The sequence below is a fragment of the Coturnix japonica genome, chromosome 4 (genome assembly GCF_054131305.1).
Source record: "Coturnix japonica strain WE chromosome 4, WE-NBRP24, whole genome shotgun sequence".
Classification (NCBI taxonomy): domain Eukaryota; kingdom Metazoa; phylum Chordata; class Aves; order Galliformes; family Phasianidae; genus Coturnix; species Coturnix japonica.
This window is the reverse complement of record NC_140666.1, coordinates 41,514,467-41,526,501: the sequence shown is the minus strand read 5'-3', so window position 1 is coordinate 41,526,501 and position 12,035 is coordinate 41,514,467. Positions and strand designations below refer to the sequence as shown.

General features: G+C 37.2%; 1 protein-coding gene across 4 annotated transcripts in view; it reads right to left on the bottom strand.

Annotated features, from left to right (window-relative positions):
- The window catches only part of SMARCAD1 (SNF2 related chromatin remodeling ATPase with DExD box 1), a 36,862-nt gene that overhangs the window by 11,175 nt on the left and 13,652 nt on the right, over window positions 1-12,035 (bottom strand). For 2 of the 4 annotated variants that reach the window (XR_014945796.1, XM_015861344.3), the window contains exons 5-10: window positions 11,444-11,532; window positions 9,792-9,881; window positions 9,311-9,395; window positions 7,467-7,858; window positions 2,437-2,639; window positions 856-946 (exon numbers count right to left, since the gene is read on the bottom strand). Coding sequence is in view for 3 of the 4 variants with exons in the window: in XM_015861344.3 (XP_015716830.1) it covers window positions 856-946; window positions 2,437-2,639; window positions 7,467-7,858; window positions 9,311-9,395; window positions 9,792-9,881; window positions 11,444-11,532 (950 nt within the window). In the remaining variant the exon portion in view is untranslated. Of the gene's footprint in view, window positions 1-855; window positions 947-2,436; window positions 2,640-6,821; window positions 6,963-7,466; window positions 7,859-9,310; window positions 9,396-9,791; window positions 9,882-11,443; window positions 11,533-12,035 lie in introns of those variants that run through there. The other 2 variants (XM_015861345.3, XM_085546622.1) reach the window with 2 other exon arrangements.

The following is a 12,035-nucleotide window of genomic DNA, read 5'->3' as shown; positions in this document are numbered from 1 at the left end:
AAATGAATCATTTCTTTCAATAAGAACCAATTATGCAACTGAACTCCAGCTACTTCTGAAGTAGGATTTAATATGGAAACCAGATTTGTTTGCAGTAAGCTTACATTTCTGCCAACACTCACTCGCCTGTCTTTTATACCATGAATTTAAGATTATAATCTTATCTACCAGAAAATTTTCTTGAGCTTGTGCTTACTGGCATGAAAAATATGGGAGAAACTCTGCCTAAGTCTTAGTGAAGCAAACCAATCTGCTCATTCACTTTAAGTCACAAGGTGAAAAGCAACTAGCACTCAAAACTTCAAATCTGTAAACTTTCTTGTTTTTAATCCTGTTAGAAGACAGGAATGAGGGGTACATTGACAATACGTGGTTAAAATTCTGGAGAAGCAGGAAGTGCTTGTACTGCATTTTTTGTATTGTTAACTACCAATTTGGAAACTGACGGAGAAAGGTAGAAGTAATGGGCTCACTACAGCACATTGTGGGTCAAGAAGAGTTAATTTTCTATTTAACTACACAAAGCTATGAAAATGAATGGTCCAAGAATTATCTGTTGTGTTATGAATTGGTTTAATTACATCAGAGGACCATGTGGCTTGTAACTATCAGTATCTATGAATCTCAAGTAACCTTTAACTTTCAAATTGAGAAAAAGAGCTTAGAAGCTACTGCTATTGAAAAAGATATGAAAAACGTTTGAAGAACTCATTTGTTATTTGAATTGTACTAGCTAAAACAAATGTTTGGTTTTGGTTTGCTTTCTTGTTTTTTTTTTAAGAAGCCCAAACCAAATTACAACTAAGATATCTCGAACACTTTTAGAAGTATCAATCAGTTTCATTTCATACTTACCATTTCATCGGCCAAAATACCATTCAATCCATGTTTATGAAGAAGTGCTAACCAGTTTAAACCAATCTTCTGGTATGGCTTGAGTTCCAAACTTGAAGGAAAAAAAGATAACAAAAAAAAAAACAAAACAGAAGAATATCAGGTTTACCATGTTGCTGCCTTTTGTTTATCTATGAAATACAATTTTAAACTTATGTTTATCACAGCACAGCATGTTTAACATTGCTTGTATTTTAACTCACTCCAAATATCCTGGCATAGTGAAAACACACCTCCAATTCCATGCAATCAGTCAGGTCAAATATCAGAAAGTATTTCTGAACTAAGTAGTGTGCTGGAATTCTTATACATGTTAAACAATCAAAATGAATCAATAAATTTCTTACTTTTAGATCAGTGATTGGTAACCAATTAAAAGCAGTTACGCAATCAGTATTTTCTTAAATATACAATGAATTAAATGTTATTGACAATATTGACACCAAACAACAAAAAACCCCACATATAATCCACAAAGCATTCTTGACCAATTCCCCTTCTTACTATGTTTTGACACAAAAGAAAATTATTTTGCTATATACCATTCATCCTTGTAAGTTTCATTCAGGTACTATGCTGGCCATTTCCATTTCACCTTTATACCTCTTAACCATTATGATAACATGCCTTGTCCCATTCTCCTCCCTGCTCCACATTGCCATCCCTCTTTAACTCCTTACTCACTTTTAGTATCCTCTTGGAGCTTATTTACCAATTCATGCGCCTAACACAAATTATCCCCTTCAGTAAATGCCCCAGCACCCATGCATGGAAAAATACAGATCATGGCCGGAACAGACAACTAGCCAGTGAGAGAGGGCTGATTTTAGATTGGGAACACAAGTAAACTGCCTCCAGCTTCTCCATACAGTCAGAAGAAATTTGCTCATAAGAAACTGCACTGAAGCTGCAACCAGGTATCCTCGCTTTTTGTGAATGACCTAGCTTAACCCAATTCACGATGTTTTATCATCTCTCACTGTTACATAAATGGCTGCAGTACTAAGAGGTTGTGTGGAAACCTTGCTGGCTGGCTGCCACTGGTATCTATTGGGGGAAACCCCAGAGCAGACACTCTGCCAGGCAGCCAGTAATAAGGACTTGTGGGAGACTTTCCCAGCTCGCTGCCCCCAGTAACATGAACACCTCTCTACTAGATCAGTGAATACTATCTTGCCTCTGTGTACTTTCTTCAGGATCATTAATCCTTACACAGAAGCACTGGAGCTTTTGCATGGCACTCTCCCGCTGGATAAACAGTTCGAAATCATTTTGCACATCTGCCTCCTGACCAAGGTCCTCAGTGATTAAACACGTGAAGGTTATCACCTAAAGATGAATTGTCATTTGGCATCCTTGATATATAAGGTTCCCCTTTAGATAAATGGCTCTCCAAGAACTGCAGTGTGCCAAAGACCTACATCTGTACTTACACAGGGAACAATTCTGAAAATCCTGGAGTTCAAACATAGCTTATTATCCAAGATTATCTCAAATGAAAAATATATATATATGTGTATATATATATATATACATACATACCTCTGGTTCAGAATGGAGGGTTGCTCTATGTTCCATTTGCTTCCTCCATCTTCAGTAATTTTGGTTACTTGTTTTGTCAGTTTATTTGAAATTTCTTCACATTTATTCATGAGCTTGAGAACCACATCTCTCTCCTTCAGCAGGGTCTTGCAGTTCCACACGATGTCTTCTGACAAGCCAGCGGTCTCAGTTATCTTTGAAAACTACAAAAAAATATTTTAACAAATAGTATGAATATTGTCTGTTAAAGGGAATCAAACCAGCAGATCAAATGCTGGTTTGCAACATTCAGCACTGTACCCATCTTCCTTCTGTTAACAAAACTTTAAAACGCTGTACTGCCAGATGCTTTCAGCAAGTTTCTCCCTAATTTTACTTAAAATTGCAAGAGCAAAAGCATTTTGCTTTGTGTAGCTACTGCAAGTCCCTGTCCACCCACAGCATACCAATGATTAATACAGAACGGCTCTAGTTATCTTTGGATGTGCCACTCTTTTTCTAAATCTGACAATCTCCACATAGATACCTGATAAGAATTCAGAAAAAGATGTTAAATTTAGCACAAGATTTGAACACATTCTCCTAGAGTTCCTTTCATAAATAAAAAAGATCACAGAATATAACTATTACACATTAAGTAGCAGATCAGTACTTCACAGTATAAATTGGACTGCACATAGTTTGACTCCAAAAATCTCCAGTGATATGATGCCCTCTACTGACAGATCTCAATCACAGTCTCCATGTTTTTTGTTTGTTTGTTTCAGGTTTTGCTTATTTAAAACATAAAAGTTTACCAATAGTTACAGGTTAAACCAGGCTAAGGCACACATGTCAACACTGGCAAAAAAGTAGACACCTTTTAATAAAGTGTTACAAAGAACATGATTTTCAATAGGCAATTAAGAAATTTCAACATTTGTTTTGGTGTCTAAAGCTTCAGTTGGCATAAACATAAGTCCTGCAATCTATAAATAAATGTGTGGAGAATGAAGCCATCTGTTATTAAAAAAAAAAAAAAAAAAAAAAGCTGAATTACTTTGTGTCAGCATATTAACATCCATCTCCAAGTTACAACAAGAAACACTTCACAGCCAGAGTTGTGCTGTCATTCAGAACACAAATAGATCTGTGGTTGGCCTCTGCATTACCAGAGGCTCTCACTCCTGCAACTCCATGCATTTTTCAAATGAGGTCCAAAACTCTGAGACTATCACAGACAAAATCTTCCACATCAGGCTTGAGGAAAAATCCTGTAGGAGAGTCAAGTCAAAGCCCGAGTAACACCACACTGACACAGCCTGCTCAAGTTTACTCTAGTACGCTTAAAGGTGATAAAAAATTTCACTTTACTGCTTAGCTTTAAAAGACAGCCCCATCCTTAACAGACAAACCCCAACTCCACTTACAGCACTGGCTGTTTCTAACCTGATGCATTTGCTGCTTCCACTCAGTTTCTTCTTGTGGAAGACTTCCGGATTTATTTATGTATGTATATATTTTTGCTAGCTGGAGTTTTTAAGAGTTTACAAACATAGAGCCAAGCAGAATGAGAAATGACAATACAGTTGGAGCTCCCATCCCTTAGTGGGTCTCAGCTCATACAGTATTGCAGTTTACAGAATGCAATAGACATTCCTGACTTTTTGGGGAAAGTAAGAACTGAAACAGAGAAACAAACTAAATATACACTATGTCTAAACTTCCACATAAAATTTTGTGACATCAGATGAACCTCCATAAACAACACCTGAAAATTCATAAGGAGTTAGTATTTTTTTGGGTTGTTTTCTTTTGAAAGATACAGGCATCATTTAATTCACATGAGGTCTTTAATTTCAAAAGAGATGGTTTGCTTTGTGATTGAACAATACTACTGTCATTGAGAGTAATAAGAGTTAACAAAAAATGAATGATAGAATTGTTTGGATTGGAAAGGACCTTTAAGATCATCTAGTATCAATCCACCTGCTATAGGCTGAGACATATTCCATAAACCAGGTTGCTCAAAACCCCACCCAGCCTGGCCTTGAACATCTCCAGGGAGGGGGCATCCACAAATGCAGTGGGCAACCTGTTCCAGTGTCTCAAGCACTCAAATCCACTACAGGGAAAGAAACATCAAGTGTCCGCGAACACAAAAAGTTCAGCTCAGCTTCTTAAAGAATTTTTAGCCAGCATTGGGTATATCCTTTGTCCCCCTCCCTCTCACTCCAATACTCGACAGCTTACAGGTATTTTGGTTATTTGACTGCAGTTCAGAACTTATTTTCTGAGGAAACAGCAAAGCTGCTGTTTGCAATATAGTCCAGTTTGGAGAAGAGGACAAAATATTCATCACCAGCAAGTTTCTTTTAGAGTAAAGGAAAGGAAGAAAGGCACTGGGTGCCCAGAATTGCCACCATTAAAAAAAAAAAAGAAAAAGAAAAAAGAAAAGAAAGAAAGCCACACAGCAGTATGTTAGCACAACAAAAGCCACCACTGAGCAGTACTTGAGTGGCTGCCACTATTCCTCTCTCCTTTGCTTGCAGTTCCCACAAGTCCTCTTTCTGCTGACAACCATTCAGCTCATCTGTCCCGTCACCCATCTGCTCATCTTGCATTATACCTCCAGTTCTCATCACAGGATATTCACAACTATCAGCTCCTCAACATCACTAATTTCAGCTTCAAAGACCCTCTTTAAATGTAAACCCATGTTTTGTCTTGGTTCTACTTCTAGTGATCTTTTGTGAAGACAAGTACCAGAAGATTAGGGATATGATTTAGTGTAGGGTTTTTAGAGTTAGGGTACTAGTTAGGCTGTGGTTGGACTTGATAATCTTCAAGGTCTTTTCCAACCTAGGTAATTCTATGATTCTATGATTCTAAGACTCAAACACGTGCTTTTTACGAGCATGCACCTGAATGTATGATGCTACTCTCTTTAAAGTACACACTGTATTCAAAGGGAGGTCACAAGTACTTGTCCAGAGAGCATCTGATTCTATAGATGAAGAAGCAGAAAGCTAAAGCCCCAAGGATATACCCAAGCAGTGTCACCAAATCGAGGTAAACATGCTTTCAAAATCTACTCAAAAACACAGTTAAGCAATTCCAAGAATTTTCGGTGATTTTATAACTTTGAAATTCATCTGAAAACTTTAAAACCAGAGTAAAAAACATTCTTAGTGCAACCTTAAAGTTTTGTCTAGAAAGAAAATGGCATTTAAGTTTTCCTGGAATAAGCCATTTAATTGATGGAGAGGTAGGCTTTCCTATTAACACCCTTAATCTTCACCTCAGGCTGAGAGCTGTAAGATCTTCCTCAGTTTTCCTGAAGAGCAGCAACACTATCTAATGCTTTACAAAGTTGTTACAAAAGTAAAAGTTTCTGATACATTCATTGTAAAGGTTAAAAAATAAAACAACCAACAAACCAAACCTTAAAAACAAGCCAGTTTCTTTAAACGCCAGGACAACCAACTCACTACATTATTCTACCACTCTATTAATACATAGGAGCAAAACATAAATAAATAAATAAATAAAAGTGCTGGGCCACTGTGCTACTGGATCATTATAAAAAAAACTAAGTAACACTGATATTAAACATCTGCTAAAATTTGCTGCAAATCACTTCTACTCCAGGCAAGTATTCACAGTGCTACATAAACATGTAGCTGCTGACAGCAGCAACCTTTAGGAAAGAAAGATTTTGAACACGAACAGGCCCATACAGTTTTTCTGTTAAATATTTTACACAGAGAAAAAGAGAACAGCCCTGTAGCAAATATTTCTGCAGAGAATTAAGCTCAGGCAAAACCCAACAAGTTTAGAAAGGAATTGCCATATGACAGATGTTCTGTAAGAAGCCAAAGGCTTGAGGCAAAACGGATTTCTTTTGCAGAATATCTGTACTTCTCTCTTTTTTTTTCCCCCCCAAAGATCCTTCTCTTATCTCCCCCTTTTGCAACACAACGTACAAACATGATTTTGTATTCTTAAAAGTCTCTTTATCAACCCATACTGTTCTGTGGTAAGACACTTCACGCATCAAATAATACGTTATTGTTTTAGGAATATTGACGAAATCATATTCTGCTCTTACAAAAATACAAGCACATCTTGTATATGTTGATAAGGGTGGTTTCAGAACACTTACTGATGGAAAAAAAACATAGCAGTTACTCTTTAAGAGGGCCTACACAGAGCTATTGCCTTAAAATCCAAAGCACTAATAACTTAACCAAGACAGTCCGTAGTAAAGCACTCCAGATTTTTTATTGCTTCTCTCTGGTCTGATGTCTTGCAGTTAACTGAAATGCCTGAAAGTTGAAGGCAGCAAGCAATCCATGGGAAACATTTCATAGTAACATCCCAGTGAGAATAGATTATCTACTTACCAAGCGTTACTGCTTTCCCTTCTGTTGTGGATTGTGGCTTATCCTTCTGATGCTTTACCTTATTAATCAAAACACAGCAGTTTCCTCCACTAAAAAAAATGGCTGCACTGCTTAGCCAGCAAAACCATGCTAGAAACTAAGCTGCAGTAGAATAAAAAAAAAAAAAAAAAAAAAAAAAGAGCAAAAGAGAGACGACAACTGATTCTTGTACGAGACTGAAAATAATCATGCTGGTATCTTAAGTAATGGAGCTACCAGCTACCCTTGGAGGAGGCTGCAATAAAGGTTCTGCCACATTCTTGTCATCTTCATGGGTTTTCAGCTAAAGCAGCTCAGAACAGGCTAGTAAACACCTCCTTCCTAAATGAAAGCTCTAATTTCTTCTTCTGCAGTGAAATCAACCAAGTTTCTATGCGAAAAAGTGAGTGGCAGTAATGTCAGCCAATCAGCTTGAGTTTTTCAGCAAAATCACCCCTTAATTCATTCAAAATTAGGTCATATGACACTATTTGAAATGCTATTGGCTTACAAAGAACATAGCATTTTAGCCTAATCAGGCTAAGGCCACCCATCTATGCCTCTCTAGACTGAAGACACCTTGACTCTAGGCATGCTGGGGATGTTAAAACAAGAATGCAGACTTACCAGAGCTTCCCAACTATTAAAGGGCCGGAGCGCTATTATCTTCTGAGCCTTTTTCTCAGAACACTGGGGAATCATAGTGAGTTCACTTGGGGAAGCATCTTGCAGGAAGCTAAGGATTTTACTTTTGTAAACACTCTCCACCAGTTCATCACCACTGCCATAGTCCTCATCTAGAGAGCTACCACCATCTTCGGCTGCTGACTCGTCCTCTGAGTCTTGTACTTCTGTTTTAGTGCTCCAAACATTTGCTTTGGCTTTATGCTTTTTCCTAAAGCAGTTCTGCTCTTTCCCAGAAAACTTCCGTTTCTGCTGCACTTTCTTCTTATCACTTCTGCTATTTGCAGAAACCTCAGTCCAGTCAGAAGCTTCACTTTGGGAAGGAAATTCCACGCCTACAGATGTGATATAGAGAAGGCAACAAGTCAATACATATTGGTTAAGGGCAAATAAAAACTCCATGTCCTTCCAAAATAAAATTTCGTATTAAAATATTAAGACTGTGTTTCATATCAACACACAATGCCTCAGCAACAGGTCTTAATAAGAGAAGAAAAAAAGCAGTAAATACCATTCCAGCCTATTTGAAACATGAGCAATATCGACTATGATTAGGTGAACACTTAATTTTTATACTGCTCAAATTACCTTAGAATACAAATGAGCAACAAGATGTCGTATGTGTGAGCTGCAGAAGCTTTGAGGTAAGAGCAGCCTTCAAAAAGTTTAAGAGCTCTGGTAACACTGCTGGAATGAGACACTGGTCCCCACTCGGCCCAACTGCCAGTAAATGAGTTCTGCTAATTTAAGTAAACAAACCTACTTTCATACACAGAAGTATAAATTCCATTTTATTGCTTCTCAGTACAGCATTAAAGATGGGATAAGAAAAAAAGCCACAAAACTGTTAAAAATAACTGGAAGAACAACATACTGTCAACTACAACAACTCTACTTTCTTGAACTAAGAAATAAATTATTTAGCTGTAAGCAAACCAGTCATTTTCAGAAGGATTTGTATGCTGTAGGCTTCCCTCCCTCTTTAGAAGTCACATGCATTGCTTTCTCTTCTGCCCAATGCCAGCTTGCTACTGGGTCACTCCAATCCCCAGGCTTTTCCTTCCGAATAATGAGAAAGTAAGCAACCAACTTTATGCATGCTGATAGCTCTCTTTCCTCTTGAAAGATATAAGAACGGAATCCTAACCACAAGAATACTGAAGGAGCTGATATAGCAAAACATATGCATTTCTGACAGCTGTCTAACACCGAAAAGTTATGAACTCAATAAATAGCGCTTAAGGTCTTACACACAGATCTTCCTGGGGCTATGGATTTTGCTCCCCACCACAATTAATGAACTGGTATGTATACATCTATTGCATAATTTAAGGTATGCTTTTAATACACATATATTTTTTAAACTACAGCATATTTTAAAAGGATGCAAGTACTGGCAATTAGTGATTAACAAATTATTCAAGTTAAAAGAAAAAGCAAACAAGCAGGATGGGAACAAGTGGCAGCTTTAATACATTTCAGAATATATTTTATGATATAGGTAAATGCAAATTCTTAAATAAATCTGCATTAGCAAGGCAAAGATACCAATCTCTACATTTATAGAGAAAAGGGTTAAAAAAAAAAAAAAGAAGATACTGAAAAGTAGAGAAATATCCAGTTTCTTTCTTTTGCCTCTACTCTCCTCCCCAGAGTACTATTTTCAAATATTAATTCAAGTTTCAAGATGTAGTGCAGCCAGGGTCATTACTGCTGGACATTAGAAAAGATACTGCAAGCGTGTTTCCTTTATCTTGGTATAAAATGGATTATAAATCTCTCTTTACCATCATTGTCTTCTGCGAAAACTCTCAGGGCCTCTTGTGCTTCATGAAGCACCCAGTTATGTTCCCGAAGTACATCTCTCAGGTCCTATAAAATAAGAAATTTTGCTTTATGACAAGGTAAGTAGACAGTGGATTTCTATATATACTGACATTGAGGCACTAACACTTTTAACTGCAGAAGGCAAATGACCACCCCCCCCCACCCCCCCCCCCATTTTATCATAGGTTAAACTTTCTTATGCTAGGCGTGCCAACAGGACCAAAATACTAAGACAAAAAGTACTATGCAGCCTCGATTACTTCCAGCTGCTCACACTTCAGGGCAAAATACATTCCAAGAGCAGGAACAGTAAAGACCTTCCTACCACAGGCTCCATCTGAGAGTGCGGCTGGTGTAAGCATTGTGTCATTTGCACTTGAAGAACAGATACAGTGTTCTTCAGATGTCAAAATCTGATTTGCCATCAGGAGACACACTCACCTCCTTTTCTATGCCAGGGAATGTGCTTTGCAGCTTCTCTACAAGCATCTCTTGCTTCTCCCATTGTATTTCAGACTTTGACCCATCCAGCTATGTTACAAAAAAACCCAACAACAACAACAAAAAAACAAACAGGAAAATCAAACCAAAACAATACTGCTTACTTTTAACAAGCCACTCTAAATGACAAAAGCACTTAAGACAAATCCAAGTAGCAGGAATGATTTCTCATATATAAACAGTACTCAGGGCTAAAACTTTCAGGAGTGTAGAAAGTCTCTGGTCATGACAGACTGGCATTCTTTACTTGGTTATCGTGTACCATGAGAAGCTGCACACCACAACATAAATGATTTAGAAGCACCTAGCTTGTATTTCATTAAAATGCAAATTATAGTTAGCAGTGATTCTGCATAATACGTAAGGCAGAAGGCAGCAGTGCTAACATTCAAGAGGTACACAGTTAGTAAACTATCTTAACTGACTGTTATATTTAACCCACCAGAAGCTATAGATGTGTCAATTGAGTGCTTATACTAAGATCTATATATAAAAACCAATGTACAAAGACTGTGTACCAGAACCATCAAGTCACATAAAAACTTTGCACTATATTTTCAGTTGTCTCAGCTACACTAACAGCTACTCTAAATTCGAAAAAAAAGGGAGGCTGCTTAAGAACAAGTGCCAAAGCTTCTACATGCCACAAGCTGTTCTGTTATCTACTCAACACAAAGAATTATGCAAGCGTCTTTCATGAATGCAAAGTGTTTACCAATCTACATACCTACAGCAGAGATGCCATCATATCTGATACATATTTACTTAGCTGAATTATGTTATTTACTGGAAGAATATAAACCAGATCACCCAAAATTACTCCAGGTGGCAGAGGACATGGTTCCTACTCTCACTGACCTACAGGATCACTAACAGTAGAACTACGGTCAGCACAAAAATGGGAGCGCCCTGTTTTGCTCTAATGGAAGACAAAATTTAGTCACATTTCAATGCAGAGATAATTATTTGTTCTCATTATAGCCTTTTGTCCATGCAGTAAAATCCCCATTCTCAAATATTTTCCCATGTTTTCCAACAATGCATGGTGTGGAGGTGTGTAATACCAAACTGGGTGCACCAGGATCATCTACATAGTTCCTATTTATAAGCACAGGTCAAAGTAATCATTCCTTTTAACACAACCAATTCATTCTTTTTTGTAAGCAATCATTCTTTCCCAACCAAAGTGATTCTATGATTCTTTCACTCCTATAACACATGGTAACAGTAACACCAGATGTTGAACTCCACCTATTTGAGGAAAAACAAAGAATGATCTGATGAGGCAAGTTGCCTTATAGTTTTAAACTCCCACTGATGATCACGAGAACTGAACTGCACATACTGCTACTTGTCATCAAGTTCTACCACAGAAGCAATAGCAATGCACATACACTAAGGATTAAAACAAGTAACTTTCAGCATTGCCAAAATGCCAAAAAGAACGAAGCAGAAAACTCATCCAGAAGACAAGATTGAATTTGATAGAATTTTCTGATAACACATAGCAACTTCATGGTACAGCTGTCAGAGATCCAAGTTAGGCAGCCCCACTTACTTCATTGTGCTCAAACAGAAAAAACAATACTTACATAATCAGCTTTTGGCTTTTTTGTCATATGCTTATCACTCTCGTTGCCATTTATGTGAGAATCACTTAATCTCCTTTTACAAGAGGCAGCTTTAAAAAGTAAGAAGAAAAAAAAAATGGAAATTACTTTCATTACAAGTATTGCTTTCAATTACTTTCACATATAAGTAGGATCATTCAAACAACTACTGTAGTAGCTAGTTGTTAACAGCATATTTTTACCAGACTTCTGTAATAGGTTTCTACTACAGTCCATATGTATACAGAAATTCCAAGCAAAGCAACTACTAAAAATGTTTTTATTTACACATTTATGTATCCCCACGTTTTCTGCAGTACTTTAGCAGTTAAACAGGCAGCTTTGTCTTATGTGAAAGAACAGGCTTTGTTTTTTTGTGTTTGCTTTTTTTCTTTTAATTGCCAAGCATGTTACGCAGGAGTTGAATAAAGAAGCACTGCTGCCTTTTAAACAGGAGTAGTTTTCACAACAAAAGATAATCATATTTAAGCTGTATGTTTTTGGAAAGTTAGTACTTAACCAAGGCTATAATCCAACTGTGACTTAGAACATTTACATCATTCCCCATCTGGAA